General features: G+C 42.8%; 1 protein-coding gene across 4 annotated transcripts in view; it reads left to right on the forward strand.

Annotated features, from left to right (window-relative positions):
- The first annotated feature begins 780 nt into the window (after window positions 1-780).
- The window catches only part of dmxl2 (Dmx-like 2), a 39,814-nt gene continuing 23,252 nt past the window's right edge, over window positions 781-17,342 (forward strand). For 2 of the 4 annotated variants that reach the window (XM_047580141.1, XM_047580143.1), the window contains exons 1-18: window positions 781-1,258; window positions 8,743-8,868; window positions 9,109-9,180; window positions 9,302-9,380; window positions 9,587-9,731; window positions 10,826-10,892; window positions 10,981-11,153; window positions 11,522-11,702; window positions 11,804-11,984; window positions 12,085-12,303; window positions 12,404-12,675; window positions 14,622-14,882; window positions 14,980-15,209; window positions 15,662-15,864; window positions 16,177-16,298; window positions 16,785-16,874; window positions 16,986-17,094; window positions 17,180-17,299. In XM_047580141.1, coding sequence (XP_047436097.1) covers window positions 1,172-1,258; window positions 8,743-8,868; window positions 9,109-9,180; window positions 9,302-9,380; window positions 9,587-9,731; window positions 10,826-10,892; window positions 10,981-11,153; window positions 11,522-11,702; window positions 11,804-11,984; window positions 12,085-12,303; window positions 12,404-12,675; window positions 14,622-14,882; window positions 14,980-15,209; window positions 15,662-15,864; window positions 16,177-16,298; window positions 16,785-16,874; window positions 16,986-17,094; window positions 17,180-17,299 — 2,737 coding nt within the window. In that variant the 5' untranslated portion in view covers window positions 781-1,171. The remainder of the gene's footprint in view (window positions 1,259-8,742; window positions 8,869-9,108; window positions 9,181-9,301; window positions 9,381-9,586; window positions 9,732-10,825; window positions 10,893-10,980; window positions 11,154-11,521; window positions 11,703-11,803; window positions 11,985-12,084; window positions 12,304-12,403; window positions 12,676-14,621; window positions 14,883-14,979; window positions 15,210-15,661; window positions 15,865-16,176; window positions 16,299-16,784; window positions 16,875-16,985; window positions 17,095-17,179; window positions 17,300-17,342) is intronic. The other 2 variants (XM_047580142.1, XM_047580144.1) reach the window with 2 other exon arrangements.

The raw sequence follows: 17,342 nt of genomic DNA on the forward strand, positions 1-17,342 counted from the left end.
AGTACATTCTATTACTCTCACTTTTTACATGAGATATAAAAAGACATGCACACTGACATTGGAAAATGGCAGATTACTATTGCCAGATTGCTTCTGACTATCCGTCTAAATGTAAAAACATTAAAATTACTTTGTTATTGTGCAAGTAAATCAAGAAATGTAATAGATTTTACAATTTAGATGCTTAGATGGTACTACACAAATATGACTGCATTCACTATCTAATCACTATCTATCTAATTGTTGGTAATTTATCATGTGGAAAAAATAATAAATTAACTGTTTCAGCACAACATGGAATCTTCTATCATTTATTTATTTATTATATGCATCATGCAATTAAAAGTTTTATTAATTTAGCTGGTATATGGGAAGAACATTAAGTTGTTTTTGTTACCCTCTCTGTTGCATTGCCACACTGAGTTTGACAAGTTGTGTTTGGTCACTAGCGAAACTACTGTATTTCCCAACCTGTTTCGATTTTACCACCTAGCCCACATTTATGATCAATGAACCCAAATCCACAAACCGGTAGATATAGAAAACCTGTACTAGAAGAGATTTACAGCGTGTCAGAAAGAAGTGCGGCGAATTCAGACGATATATTTAATAATATTTTAAAGTGTATACACGTCAAAGTAAATCAGCGCATTGAGCTTTGCAGAATATACACAAAAAAAGACTGAGAAATGATTGAGTAAAAAAAAAATCGGGAGTCTGCATTTCCCAATCTAGACACCACACATCTATGTCTGTTCAGTCGTGCCTGGAAAACGTCGTGAACGCGCATGTCAGGATCGCTGCGGAGATCCTGCTGCTGCTGCCTCGGCTGGCTCTCACGATTAATCGCGGGGATGGTGTTGACAGCGAGGGGCGACGGACGGCCGCTTTTGCGCGTTTAAATGCATGTCCGGACCCGGTGAAATTGCATTTATACGCGTCCCAACACAGATTCTCCGCTGCCACCCCCCCCTCCTCCTCCTCTTCCTCCCATAGGCCGTCCGTGAAGGAAGACGACGCCGCTGCCAGGCCGAGGACGACGTTAATGCTACTGATGGAATTCCCAGCTAGATGGAGAAACCGAGAGGGTGGACTCGTTATAAATAATTAAAAAAATAAAATTAAATATATATATATATATAAACTCATCTGCTGCTAAAATATTAGGACGATGCATCTGCACCAGGTGCTGACGGGAGCTGTGAACCCTGGAGACTGCTGCTACTCGGTGGGAAGCGTGAATGACATTCCTTTCACGGTGAGGGTTTTATTTTGATATCATTTGCTCTGAGATGACACCCATTGAAGCTAGCGGCGCACTAGCCAGCTAGCAGGGTAGTTGTATGTACACGGGCTGCAAAACGGGCTGGCTACTAGCCGGGTAGTAATATGCTAGCCAGCCGAGGAGATCCACTCACAGTACAGTCGAGGCTACGCAGGCAGGACATCCTTATCACAAGCCTCCTCTCTTATTTTTGAGCCCCCCTCCATACTCTTCATTGATAAACACTCCCCCCTCCTCCCAAATAGACGACCTGCGGCAATGCCTGCGTCTCTTATTCACCTCGACGTTTTCTATTATTTATCGCTCCGAGACCAGTTAACGCTAGCCACTCAAATGACCTTTAGCCGCATCTTGTAGAATTACTGCAAGGGAATCCCTTTGCGACATTATCGGGAATTATTCTTGCAGCGGGACCAGGCAGAGGGAGAAATGTCAGCGGTGCACACACGCACACACCACAGGTGACATTTGTTATGAGGCTTGGCAAAAAGGATTAAAAAAAAAAAAAATCGCGTCACCACAGAATGAATAATTTAAAAAAAAAAACAGCGCGTGTTTCGTCTCGAGCTAAGCTCGCTACCATTTGGCTTTAAATCCTCCTCACGGATCATTAGCTCGCTGTCATCCTAGCACCAGCTGCGCCAGCCATGACGTAGAGAGCCTTATATGGACACATGAGCTAGAAGGACGTGTGACGGTGTATTGTTGTTGTTGTTGTTGTTGAAAATAACATATTGTGCACTTACACCGGTCATCTACATCATTAAAGGCACTGACAGCACCAGTGAATGACATTGAACATCTTGTGACAATATAATGTTCTGCTGGGAAACTTTTGGGGCTTGACATTTGTGTGGATGCCACTTAGACATGTAGCACCCATCTAGACCAGACCAGGTACCCCCACCTCATAGCAATGACACTCCTTGATGGCAGCAGCCATCCCCAGAAGGATGCAGCCTGCTCAGAACAGCACAGTACAGTCCCATACAGATCGAGTGTCTCTGAGATGAACTGAAACAAGCCTGATCCACAGAGGCCCCTCCCCACAACCCACTGGACCTAAGGGCCCCCACTAACAACATCCTGTTACCAGACACCACAGGACACCCTCAGAAGGCCCATGTCCATTCTCTTATGAGTCACAGCTGTTTTGGAGGGAGACCTGCACAGTATTAGGAAGGTGGTCATAATGTTATGCCTGATCATCTGTATGCATCCATAATCATTTGAATTTTTGTGAATAACATTATTTTCCTCCCTTTAGTCTTAAGGCACCTTTGCCAGTTCATATGGAGATGTCTGATCTCAATCATTTAGTCTTAACACTCACTTGCCAAAACATTAGGTACACTTATAAATCAAATGCGTTCTGATATAACAGTCCTGCAATAGATCTTAGCTTTGTGACTCTTGTAATGTTCAGTTTTCGTTGAAACAGAAGAAAGAAAGGCAGGGTACATCGTGGACAGGGCTGACACAAAATCACAAACAACCCTTTACACCCACATCCACGCCTATGGCCAATTTAGAATCAACAATTAACCTAATAAAACAAAGGTGCATGTCTTTGGACTGCGGGAGGAAGCCCGTGCACCCACTTAACTCCCCACAGAAAGGATCGATGGCTTTGAACCCTCTCGCTGCGAGGCGTCAGTGATAACCAGTGCACCCCTGTGCCGCCCTAAACACAGAACTGCTTCTCTTATTTAGCTTAGGCCACAAAATAATAGCACAGTAATAAATTAAAAGAGTTCTACAAACCACAACCTCCACAGTTATAACAACACCTCCATTAGTTATTTTAAGCAAATGCTTAATATAACAACTTTTATAAATATATTATTTAGTGCAGGTTATATTATACCTAATGAACTGTCAAGTGAGTGTAAGTGTTTTTAAGCCTCACAATCATGGACGAAATACTGCGTCTGCTGCTGTATGTTTTGACCTCTCTGGGCTATAGATATTCAATTTGTCCGTCTGAGGTCACTGAATTTCTACCTGTGCGTCAAGTTCACGAGTACAAGAAGTCAATATTCCATTTAGTGCAGCAGCAACCTTTAATATTGCAGCACACAACGCCAACCGACTCTAGCAGATGTTGTGGCCGTTTTGCTCTGGATGGATCAGTCGAAGTAAGAATGGAGAGTACAGTATGATAGAAAGCAAAACAAGCACTCTGACTCAGCTCCTGTTTTGAGAGCAGGAGATAAGTGGTTATGACTGTATTGCGAGCCAGATGATCTCTTGTGACATCCAGTAAAGAAAACCCCTAAAAGGCTGTCACCATGTTGCATTTTAACAGAATGGTTTAACACTTGACTGCATACTGTCTGGATCATCTGTCACCGAAACGATGATAGAAGAGACATTCACTTGAATAGTGCTGACCTATAAGTTGTTGGATTTATGCTTCTTAAAAGTGTAAAGGTTCCTAATTTGTTAAATTCTGTCATTTCTAGCTCATAATTAATCCTTGAGCAGCCATGTGGCACAGTACCCTTCCATCATGATAAGGTCACTGTATTCCACTCTAATGCCATTTGCCAGATCTGGGTTTGGTCTGTTGTATATCAGTGAGGTGGTGTTTTATTATGATTCTTATGCTTTTACATCTGTATTATTTTTTGGGAGCGCACTCTCCCCTTCTCCCTATTATGGAGTTCACTATTCGGCGTAAAAACTATACATGTTAAAACTATTGCCCTTGTTTTGAATCAAGAGTGGCGATGTACAAGGCGATGTAAAGCGGCGGCTGCTGCACCTAGGGTCATATCAGCCCAACGACATAGGAGGGAGATGGTTGTGAAGCTATAACCCGCAATGGTGCCTAAGGGCCCCAGTGTCTGTGCCTGGTGTTTTCTTTCTGTGTCTGAAAGGGTATTTGAAGAATGCTAGACATCATGTCCAATGCAGTTACATTCACACTGACCCCTGGGGCTCCTAGTCTTGACCCTGACAAAACACACACATACAGGACCTTTCCCACAGCAGTCATGAATGCGTCCACTGCAGCATGGCTTCAACATTGTTTCATGCTCATCTCCCTGTATTGAGGTGGTGAATTACATGTGTCCTGTTGTTGCAAGCCAATGGCTGGAATCAGTTTTGTGTTGAGTACCCCTGGTGAGAATAGTCTCACCTACAAGGAGGAATTGAAACCACACTATGCAAGCATTGTGGTTTTCAGTGATTTTCATTTGAGTATACGTCCAACTGTGTCACAGGTGTGATTTATGTCAGATTTTAATTCATGCCTTTTACAATGCTTCTTTTCCTGCAGTTAATGATGTACCTACAAACAGCCCAGTGAGTTTGATATGCAGGGCTGCAGATGTGCGAGCTTCTAAAAATAGAATGCATGTGTAAACTACAAACCACAGAGAGGGAGAGTACATAGCCACACCAAAGCATCATATTCCCCTCCATCTTGATCTACTTCAAAATGCAGATATCGCCACATAATGAAAGATGGAGATTGAGATCGGCCAAAGGTTTGTGGGATTTTCCTGAGAGTTTGTGTAAATCCTGCCCAGGAAATAAAATCCCCCAAATGTTTGGCCGTTTAAACTAATTAGTTCATTTCATCTTCCTCAAGTAGATTTGACCACTTGTTACCAATCTTCGGTATAACATATAAAAACATAAACAACCAACCTTCTCCAAAGCTTCTCAGTTATATACCAAAATTCAATAATAATGGAAGAAGTGGGAACTATACTAAAGATATGGAGTTGGGTAAAGAGAAATACCTTATATGTTAAAGAGTTGCAGGCCAGTATGTAATGAGCTTTGATAGCACATCTAAGAGAAACCGAGTTTCTGTAAACGAAGCCAGAATGGCTGGCTACATTGATTGCATTGCGCACGCTATGACCAACTCACAGAATGGAGAAAGATTGAAGCCAGGCCTGGTTCAGTCATTAATGCTCACTGTTTCGTTGCCGTCATGTTGCAGAGAATAACAAGGCCCTTATGATTTGACTGTAGAAAGGACGGTCAAAGTGCATGTCTTTGCTGTAGGCTTTCCTAGGGATAATTTAATACAGACTGACAACAGAAACACCAGGTTACTACAGATCTCAGCTCATCAATTCATGTTTTTGAATATTTGGTGCTGAATGCTTTGAAGTGTAAACTCTGCTAACTAGCTGGCACAGACACACATCACATGTTTCACCTGGGAGCAGCTGTGGCTGTGAAACATGCTTGCATGAGTGCTTTAGGTTTGGAGAAGCATTTGATGGAAGGAATGCAGAAGTGATGTTTTTACTCTCTTCCTCTTATCTATTTTCATTTCCACAAACCATTGCTGCATTCGTTCGTTTCTTCGAAAATACATTTACCCTGAAAGGTAGCTCTCGCCTCTGCATCGTGGCGTTTGCCACTTTGCAAATAGCAGTTGAAATGGCCGTAACTAGCAAGTTGTGCAACGGCTTTAACATCGTGGCTTCCTCAAAGATGTTTTTAAAGAATGATGCCTGGGTTTCCCAGAATTTTGCCAAACAGCCCAGCCCAGAGTGGTGATTCAGTCAGAGCCGTTTGTGTTACATCAGGCTGCATTATTCATATCTGTGTTTCACATATGAGACAAGGGTATGAATAGTATTATGCTGAACTTCATAATTCAATGCTTGGGTGGCTGTAAAGCCTCGAAGAGCCTCAGTGAAATGATAACATGCCAGAGGATGGCAGATAAAAAGTAATTTTAGCAAAACAACACCATTTTCATTATTTCCCTGCTCACCTTAGATGCATCTGCTTTGTGAGAGGTATTATTTATCCAACACATTCTTGATGTAAGCAGCTTATATTTCTGACAGGGAGGAAACCTTGCTGTTTCAGGGTCTCCCTCATTAAATCAGTGGATGTGTAGGCTGCAGTTGCTATCCTGTGGACCTGAACACAGAATCAGTGGCTCGTCATTGCCGACTTTTACTGAATCAAAAAAAATATATGCTAACAGCAAACTAAACATTAAAGACAGTAGAATAAGTTTGCAGCAAACATTTGTGCTTTTTGAAGAACTGCCTTATATTGATATACATTTTTTCTTAACTGTTTGTGTGATTTACTTTAAAAATCAGTCAAATGGTTTCTCCGGAGCTGTTTTGCCTTCTCTCGTAAATGGGGCCACGCTGACCGAGCTTTGAAAATGCACTGATCGTTAAAGGACGAAATGTAGAATTGCTTGGACTTTGAGGTGGTGAAGACATGAGATGGGACTCTCTAGCAATGATTGTTGCATTTGTCATTCTCATAAATGCACTTCCTCAATAAACTGACTCAAAATGTCTAGTCATTTCGTCCTGCTTGTGCAGTTAAATCTGCCATCTGTATATACTGAGATTTGCCAAATGCTGTAATGGGTTGTAATGGTCTGCTATTCATTCCCGACGGGCTACTGAACTTTGGTCAGTTTGGTTTGCCCAGTCATCCGGACAATAAGCGTCTAGTCATGTCTACATACCTGCACTTCCAGAACAAAGACTCAAAATTTTCATTTCGACCTGCAGCATTTGACAGTGCATCACTTCTTACTTTAATATTACTATCATGACACAATCTGCAGTTCACTCTACTCACTCCATGTAATGTGTTATAAAACAGCCGGAAGCCATGGTTGTTGGGTTTTCCTTTTTTTTTTGCTTACTTCGCTGAACTGCGAATGTGCAGAACTGTCGATGTTGCGTACTTGTTGTTCGCTAGGATGCCACATCCTCTTTGGTATGCCATCTCTTAGCGCCTCGGTGTTTGCTGTGTATATGTAAGGGGTGAATGCGTGTAGATCGGTAGATAATGAAGGAAACGCACGGCGCAAACAGAACCCGAAAAGGAACAAAGCGATGTTGATAGGTCGTCCGGTCTAGGGCTGTTGCACTCGAGCTCACTTGCTCAAGGTCTTGCCGGGTCCAAATTACCTTGCTGACAAAGAGAGTAAAATGGACCCACACATTCTCTTGTGTGTGTGTGTAGGCCTAGACAGTGCGTGACGGTGACCGCTTTTAATTCCAGCTGTAATGTGCAGAGGGAAATGCTGCAGTAATAGTGAAGCTCACACTCCACCTCCCGCCCTTCTTTCTACCGGTCACTCACATATTATGTTATAGGATCTTAAGTAAAGTCCTACGTTAGTCTTCAGTTTAACTTCATCCTCACCTCTGCTTGTGTTATACCACTGGCTATAGTGCGGCCCCGTTGTGTGACCCGGTGGTTCTCAGCCTCTCCTCCTGTTCTCTTGAATAATGAAAGACACGAGCCGTCATGCTGACTGTACCGTTGCTTTGAGGCCAGCTTTCCTGTCTCCCAGGTGCTGCAGCCATCGCTGCCATTCCCCTCATGTACGCCAGCTGCCAGCAATCACCAGGCTATCAATTTACCTTCCAGCCCATGTTCCAAATCTTAACGCAAGTCTGCCCATCGAGCGTGGGAAATAAGCGTGTGTGGTGTAGGCATATTTATTGCACATGAATAGATAATTTCTTTCACGCTGTTAGCAGCGTCTTATGCTTTTTTAGTTAAATGATCCAGTCTCTTTCCAAGAACACGAACTGCCATGTTGCAATAGCGCATCTTTCAAATGTAATATTTTTGTATTTGTGCTATTTTGGTCCTGTTTATTTTGTCGTATCACAGTGATCAGCACAAAGGGTGTTTGTTAATTTCCTGACTTGTTATTTGCTTTGTGCATCTGTGTGGCTCTCGGTGGAAAACCCGAGGTGCAGACGGGTAGAAGTTCATTCAAAGAAAGCCGCACCATGTAACTGGTTAGTATTATCACGGAAAGGGTGTCTGACCCTGCTATTACACAGAACCATCAGCTGTGTTTACCATTTGTTAAATGATGATGATGCAAGATGCAATGTAACTCCATGCAGTGATAAATGTCTTAGAACAACATGTTCCCTAATGGCTTGGTACTAAATGTATGTGGGAGATTACTCTGCTCTCTGTCTCCACTTTGTTTTTATTTCTCTTGACATGTTCAATAAGAACCCACACCAACAGTCGATGGATGTTCCATGTTTGTGGTCCATTTGTTGAACGTCTGTCTTCCTTCTTCAAACAGACCATTGATGTGGCCGAGTGTTTATTTATTAACGGCTTCCCCCTCATATATTCAACTTCTGTCAGCCTTTTTCCACATTATGCTGCTGTACATACATAAAAGAGCCACAGTGGCAGGTGAGCTTGGAAACACCCACACAGCCATCGCCTTGTAGATCTACTGTTTTGCACTTGCCTTTGCGCTTGATTTTGTTAAAATATGGCCTAGAGTCCTATGATGGTCGAACTGTATTTTTATAATTCAAATTTAAGTGTGCTTGCATTATTTAATTCATGTAAGCATTTTTGCAACACCTGCCATGTCATACTTAAACACTTTTATTGATTTATTGATTGATTTTTTGTTCAATTTGATCTAATTTCTTCCGCTCCCTCTTCTTTTTCAGGCCTACGGCTCTGGATGTGATGTGGTAATCTTGGCTAGTGACTTTGAGTGCGTTCAGATTATCCCCGGAGCTCAGAATGGAAACATACAGGTGGGATGCGTGGAGTGCTCCCACCAGCTTGGCAGGGTAAGTGTCGACTGCACAGTCGGACACACTCCCACACGCAGTTTTTCGCCTCTCCGTGCAGTCAGAAGACATTATCAATTATGCTGAGCATAAAGATGCACATTTGGCCGCGTTCGCTCGCCTCGCTGTCCTGCTCTCATGCACCACTCCCAACCTGCCCCTCTCCTGTGGGAATGACTGTGCAGACGCACTGACGGGGTGAGTAATGTTGTGACGATGAACTCCGTTCTTTATTTTTAGATTGCCGCCTCCTACGGGAACACGGTCTGCATCTTTGAACCTCTTTCTACCAACCCAAATAAACGGCACAAGGTGAGTTTGGATATCTGTACATTAGACATATGATGCCATTTAAATCGATATCTAGTGGGTTTAATCACACTTGTGTGCCAGTAACATTGCATGGTGTGTGTCGCTCTCCTACCACTAACAGCAGCTTAACTATCAGTGGCAAAAGACAGGACAGTTCTTCCTTGATGCCATCACCTACAACCTGGCCTGGGACCCACAAGGTACACTTATGCTTTGTGTGTGTGTTAACAGATGTCTAAAAATAATAATAATAATCCACAACACACAGCTCCTACTCTTAGCCCTCTTTGGTTCGCCTGGAACAACATGTGCGTTATGTAAGAGTCACAGTGCGCATGTGGCACTGTGGTCTGTAGTAGTCTGCGTGGGACATGAGGTGTGCAACGCAGTGCTATTGTGTCCCCAGGGAACCGTATCCTAGCAGCAACTGAGCGGCTCCAGCTGTGGGCTCCTCCACCGACGGATGCCCTAATAGAGGAGGAGGATGGGCAGATGACTGACGACAAACCCCACCCTGTCCTCAACGACTGGACCTGCGTCTGGCAGTGCAAGTACGTTGTTGCTTTTGAACATGCCTCCGAATCCGTGCAGTGTGATTGTCATGTAAAAATGTCTTGCTGCTTCAAAGCTATGTGCACTAAGGCAGAAGTAGTGCAAATGGAAACGTGAAAAGACGCTTAGAGCTGAGAAAGCAGGAAACTAAATGTTGAACGGACCAGATTTTCTTCATTCTTTTGTCTGTCTTCTTGTAAATGTCAAGCCAGTAGAAGCATTTTTTAGTCAGGTGAACGACAATATTAACTTACCCTAAAAATAACAACTTTAGTTGTCAGCTTTGGGAAAATTTAATTGGATTTTTTTAATTGAAACATTAAGAGAACTGTTAAATATTAAACAAGTGCCATTGTAAGTACCCAGCAACTGTTTTTTTTCTCTTTTTGTAGCATGTGCAGTCAAGACTTTGACCTTCTCAAATTTACAAAATTACTTCCTCTTTAAGCTTGTGAAATTGTAATATTTTGCTAATAAAAACTATAGGCAGTTATAGGGGTGAGTATTGGCAAGGGCTTCACAATACGAAATGTATCTAGATGCTTGAGTCATTATACGATATATTATTGTGATATTATGATATTGCGAACTAGTGCAATATTCTGTACAGAGAAATTTTAAATGCAGTTTATTCTATATATGTACGTCAGATGACAGCGATTATTGCACTTGTACAGAGAAAGTGGTGGTGGAGGCACGGAAGTCATTCACGATCTACTCAAAACATGACTTTTTCTTTTAAAATTGATATTAAGACGAATCGATATTGTATCGAAAGAAAAAATATTGCGATATATTGCCATATCGATATTTTTACTTATTCAGACTGATCTAGTATGGACTGATGCCACCCTGTGCATTAAGCTGTGTAAATAGACTTAGATAAACAGACTATATTAGTAGTTGTCATATGATGACACACAGAAAGTCACGAGAGTAGGTTAGTGTGCTAACATTACCCCGAATAGCTCAGACACACTGCTGACACACATACACGCTGACAGGTGAACCACATGTGTTGTCTTGCTCGTGAAGCCTTGTCCATTAGGAAGTGAATGTAGGTGATATTTTTTTATCGTTGTGTTTTTCTTAGGACCGCTGCATCTGTTCACGTTGCCAAGTGGTCTCCTGATGGGGAGTACTTTGCAACAGTTGGGAAGGTATTTGATTCAAGTTGACACATCCCAAAATACCAGATGTGAAGCTGTTTTATATATAATGTGTGTTAACAGACATGTCTCTGCACAGGATGACTGTTTACTCAAGGTGTGGTATCCCACCACGGGCTGGCGTTCTGCCGTCGTGGTCCACGACCCGTCTGATAAAAAGTCTGCTACTGTTAACTTCTCCTTCGTTTACCTGGCCCATCCTCGCTCGGTCACTGGTATGTCCTGGAGGAAGACCAGCAAGTACATGCCCAAGTAAGACTACACAGTCATCACATAGTCGGGGGGGCAGTAACATGTTTCTTTTATACCTTCTAATACTGTCCTGTTGTTTCCTAAAGTATAACATACGTTTTTGACTCTGTGACTGTGACTCGTATCTCTATACATTACTGTAGTTTGGTAAAATGTGAAGGTTTAAAGTTGCAAAATAGTTGGTTGATGCCCTAAATAACACACACACCAATACATAATATGCTCCACATGGTGAGTGGTTAAACCATTTCACTTTTCATCACAGTATCCACGGGTAGGTCCTGATCTGTTTGATTTGCATGCTCTGCTGTAGACCTTTTTTTATATATTGATAACACTGACTGACAGTTCCCTCCGTTGTCTTACAGGGGCTCGGTGTGCAATGTGCTGCTGACATCCTGTGAGGACGGTGTGTGTAGGTTATGGTCAGAGACTCTGTTACCTGAAGACAGTCTGCTTGGGGGGCAGATCTCTGAGAACACGCACTCCTTCAGCTCCAGTCTGCCAGGCCTGGCAGGCAATAAGGACAAGATTCAGCATGCTTTGGAGGTACACTTAATCAGATACAACCAAATGGAAGTTTTAAAAAAAACATTATATATAAGGTAAATCTGTCCTCTTGGTTTTCTTCTTGTTTTTGGCTCCGTTAGTCAATCCACCACTTAAAACATCTACGCCGAGGCAGGCGACGGTCCTCTGCACTGGTGGCGCACAGTGAGCTTCTGCCCTCTCAACTTGGCACCCAGGACGCACACACTCACCGCCACATCGCTCATCATGCCAACGCCCTGTGTCACTTCCATATCTCAGCCAGTATTAACCCCAACACAGGTGAAGGAGTGAATCATGTGTTTTGATAACATTTAGAGCAGCCACAAAGTTGATCTGTGTGTAATATGTTATTTACCCTTTTTCCCTTTTTTTTTTTCAGACATCCCATCAGTGCTAGCTGACGCTGCAATTTTCAACCCAGACGATGGCACCGGTGGGGGAGGCTTCATGGTTCACTGGCTCAACAACAAGGACCTCAGCTTCACTTCTTCCATGGACCTCTTTATGCTGCAGCTGCGGAAGTTCTCAGAGCAGCACCTCGACCACACTGCTGAAGACCCCCTGGACCCTGAAGGATCTCCTATGAAGTTTGACTTTGGTATGATCGACAACCAGGCCGACAAACATGCTCTCAAGCAAAGTTTGCCTGTAAGAGAAACATGAATTTTGTAACGGCGTATTGTTTTCTTGCTGTCTAGACCTGGATGAGATGTCTGACAAAGCATCCTCTGAGCACGGAGAAGAGGGGGAGCCGGGGGAGCAGGGAAGCACCAAGGCATCCTCCCCCGGGTCCAGCTCCAGCATGCCTCTGCCCTCCATGCTGCTAGAGAGGAAGATGGAGACTTTGATCACGGAGTGGAACAAGAGCCCAGACATGCTGTTCACCATCCATCCTTCTGATGGATCTTTCCTGGTTTGGCACGTTAAATACTTGGATGAATTCAACCAGGGCATCTTCAGACAGGTTCAGGTGAGCAAAAAGGAAATTAGATTTTTAGTCTCAATGATTTACTCTTCGCTTTCAATTTGTTACCATGCTCACTGCCACACACACACACACACACACACACACACACACACACACACACACACACAGAGTGACAGCTGTGTATCTGTGGTTAAACTTTTTCCAGTGTAAGGTGACTCAGCCTTATAAAAGACTCATAATTTTGAAAGTGTTATGGCAGTGCTCATTAGGGTTGGGCATCGAGTATCGAGTATCGATTGGAACCGGGACTAACATTTCGATTCTCCCGGAGTCGTACAAATTTTTTAATTTCGATTCGTAGTTTTGATACCCAATGCGCCGACCGGAAGAAGAGCCGCCGAACACCAGCGAAGAAGAGTCTGCAGGAAGTGGATAGTGCGCGGCAGCGATATAAAGTTTGGCTTTACTTAAAAAAAACAGTTGGCTCAACAGTGCAACATCTGCAACAAGTTAATATTGTCCAAAGGAGGGTGGACAACTAACGTGTTGAACACCTCCGGGTTCAACGTGGAATAAAACTAAGGGAGTGGCCCGTTTATATCATAAGTTTTTCACAAGAAGCGGCTGAGCGGACTATTTAACATCTCCCGTCCGCAGGCGTCGCCCGCAGCAGTTATTAATCAGCGGAGCGGGGCGGAGGGGAAGTGAGATGATTGCTTAACGTTACATTATGTGATACAAAGTATCATTTCAGAAGGCCAGTGCACTTATTACCGAGGATCATGCGAAATTTCCACAGAGTCCACAGTTTCCTAAATCGTTTTGTATTGCGAGAAATATTATCCACCATTCACTCTATTGTCCAGTCGCTCCGGTGTCACCTCCTTGTGTCGCATCCTCTTCTTTTCATATTCTCTTCTCTCTTTCTCTTCTGGTGCATCCCAGTCTTCAAATTATCAAATTCACTAAATAGGTTAAAATAGACAATAGAATCACTCATTTTTTGTCAACTGTATTGCCGCTGTGATAAATAAACTGTGAAACAACGTATGTGTTTCTGTTGCTACGGTTACCAAAGCGTTTGAGGCAGCGCAAACATTTAGAACTGTCATCAGGCAATTTGACCGAACTTCTTTATGGGTGTCCATTATCACTTTTTAATGTACACCCCACAGCCAATCAGATTCGAGGATTCATAGTAAAGTTAAAAAGTAAAAAGTTCATAGAATTAAAATTCATGGAGAAGTTCAGACTATTTCATCCAGAAAGAACTCTGGTTAGCTAGCTCATTTAATGCAAACTTTTTTTTTTGATCCTGCCTGTTAAAAGAATCAGAATCGAGAACCGTTAGGAACCGGAATCGAAATGAGGGAATCGGAATCGGAACCAGAATCGTTCAAACTCAAACGATACCCAACCCTAGTGCTCATTGCAAAATTGCAAAATTTACCATGACCTGGGTGATTGACACATTTACATTAGCCCCTAATCATATTAGGCGCTGTAACATTAGCATGCTGCGGAGGACAAAGCGCCACAGTGTACAGTAAAGATTGTGATTTGATGTTGTTTACATACTGCATCAGCTAAAATGTTCCTGGATCCATCTCAATAGAAGCAGCTGTCGACAGCTCTATAAATAACTTTACATATTAATACTTTTTATGATTAATTTGCATGAACTGCAGTCCTGTGGACAGTCCTGTATGTGAACACTGTATCTTTTTATGGGCATAATAAGAAAATACACAAGCACTTGGACAAGTTTTATAATGCTGTGCAAACATTTGAAATCCATAGTGTGCACAAAATTGGTGTATACATGAATGTAATATTTCATAAACTACAGTGTGTACCATGTTGTTGCTCTGGATGAACTTGAAAACTGACATCCTTCGTTATAATTTACCAATTAAGTCTCTAACATAGATGACGAACTTGATTTTGGTCATTTAGGTTTTAATTTTTTCCTCCAACTCTTCCGCCAGGTGTCCTTCTCCTCCCGTATCCCTGTTGCGTTTCCTACCGGTGATGCCAACTCGCTGAGTAAAAACATTCTGATGTACGCCTGCACTTTGACTGAGGGTGAGAGCAACGCGGCAGGCGAGCAGGGCAGGATGGTGTCCCACTCGGCATCTGCCTCGGCTGGCCTGGACTCAAACGCTTTATCCCCCTCACCCAACCCTTGCCCTGGCATTAGTCCTGCTGTCATGATGGTCTCAAAGCACGTCGACGGATCCCTCAACCAGGTACACGGTTGACATTAAACACATTTTTTAAACAGTTTCTGTTGAGGAACAATACTTACATTCATGTGCTTCCTCTAAACCCTTCCTCTGTCTACAGTGGGCAGTGACATTTGCTGAGCGCTCTGCCTTCTCCAACGTGCTGACGGTATCTCACAAGTTCCGGTACTGCGGCCACCGCTTCCATCTGAACGACCAGTCCTGTCACACGGTGCTGCCGCTGCTGCTGACCTCCTCTCACCACAACGCCCTGCTCACCCCTCCCTCAGCGCCTGGCAGTCTGGAAGGAGAGCAGCCTCCCACCCTTCCCCTACCAAAGGGACTTCCCAGGTATAGGACAGAGAGTGGCGGAGAGAGGTTGTTACACTATCGAGCTTGCTGGGAGATTTACAAGGCTGTTAATTGTAAATGGGATCTGGCAGTGACAAAAGCTCAACTATGTACCTGTGATGCAGTGCAAGCTACAATGACTCAAAGGCCAGTCACACTCATTTGCACAGAGTTGTTTACTACTCAGTTGCTTCGAGCACCGACACAGAACTGCAGTGCTAATCAATCTTGCCAGTCCGGGTGCCTGAAAAAAATCTATTCTGTAGTCATCGAAGCAATTTGTACAATAATGATTTAACTAGCTGCTTGTTTATAATATGGCGGATATGTCAGAATAATTTTTCCCTGTTATAGCTGAATATGTGTTGAAATGTTAGATGCTGCTCATTGTATCCTGCTCTCATGAGCTGTCATAGGCAGAGTTCTGATAACGTGTTGTGGTGATTTAACAGGAAGCAGCTTCGCAACGCAGCTACACGGACCTTCCATGATCCCAACGCCATTTACAGTGAGCTGATTTTGTGGAGAGTGGACCACATTGGACCTCTGTCCTGCACTGGAGGAGTCTCTGAACTGGCTCGTATCAACTCTCTGCACACCTCTGCCTTCAGCAATGTTGCTTGGCTGCCTACGCTAGTGCCCAGCTCTGTGCTTGGTAAACACACCATATATTCTTTTTAAGTGGATGTCAATTCAATTTGGATGTTAGCAGTAGCATAAGCTAATTTTGCAAGTCAGTATTGCACTGAAACGTTTTTAGCAATTAGACATACACAGACTTTAATGATCCACAAGGGAAATGAATTGGTCATAGTAGCGTAGCTGTTAAAAAAATGTGAGCTGTTACATTGTTGATTTTTTTTTAATATATATATTGTGTGCATATCTGCATTGCGGAGCAAATTGTTATTCGCACATTATTTAGAACTGTTAATAATCCTACAACCTTTTGTGTTATGTCCCTCAGGATCTTATTGTAATAGTGCCAGCGCATGCTTTGTTGCTTCCGATGGTAAAAACCTGCGTCTCTATCAAGCGGTGGTGGACGCCAGAAAATTGCTGGATGAGTTGTCAGACCCCGAAACGTCTGTGAGTGGAAACACACGGTTGTCACTGCAAATAACGAATCAATAATTTTTACTGTATTTACAGTTTAGAGGCTCTGTCCTTTATGTCTTCCTGTCCCTCATGAAGGATCCATCGTAAAGGCTTAGAATTTCTTTTTTTTTTCTATATCACAATATTGTGAAAAAATCACTAATCTGATACAACCACATTACTTACTCTTTATTTTACTTCTGTTAAAGATCTGTCTTTAAAAGTGTGCGAGTATTTTAATAATTTCCTTTTAATGCTGCTTTCATTGAATAATGTCACCAGAAACATCAGTACAGTCCATGTCATGTCACACAGATCTTCAATTTATTAGAAATATGGCTACTTTATTCATTCATATTTATCTGCTCTTGCTTCATTAGTACCTCCAGCTAACATTAACCACACTGATGGTTTTGATGAAATCCAATAAATTGACTGTTCACTCCTTTTTTTTTTGTTCTGGGAATCTCCCTTTAGAAACTGGTGGGTGAAGTGTTCAACATTGTCAGCCAGCAGTCTACTGCCAGACCTGGTTGTATCATAGAGCTGGATGTCATTACAAACCAGGTTGGCAGCTGCCTTCTGTTTTTCACTCTCACATTCTGAGCCTGAAATCCTGAAACCTCAAGATCAATAGACATAGTGAATAATTTGATGCTTTGTCCGTTCGCCCTACAGTGTGGCGCCAACACGCAGCTGCTCCATGTCTTCCAAGAGGACTTCATACTAGGTTACAAGCCCCAGAAAGAACCAGAAGCATACACCCCAGCATTTCCATCTGGCGAAGGTATAGCACACTGCTAAATAAAGAGTTTTTTTTTCCAACCCTGATAACCTGGCATGAAGATATTAATGAATTCTCTTCTATCCAGATTACCAACCTCCTCCATTTTCTGAAAAGTTCTTCCTGGTGGTGATAGAAAAGGATCTCAACAGGAACTCAGTCCTGCAAATGTGGCACCTGCACCTCAAATCTGTTCAAGCCTGTGTTGGTAAGTCTGATTGGAAATGTTCTATTTTAAGCATGTGAAAGCC

Source organism: Mugil cephalus, chromosome 3 (assembly GCF_022458985.1).
Source record: "Mugil cephalus isolate CIBA_MC_2020 chromosome 3, CIBA_Mcephalus_1.1, whole genome shotgun sequence".
Taxonomy (NCBI): Eukaryota; Metazoa; Chordata; class Actinopteri; order Mugiliformes; family Mugilidae; genus Mugil; species Mugil cephalus.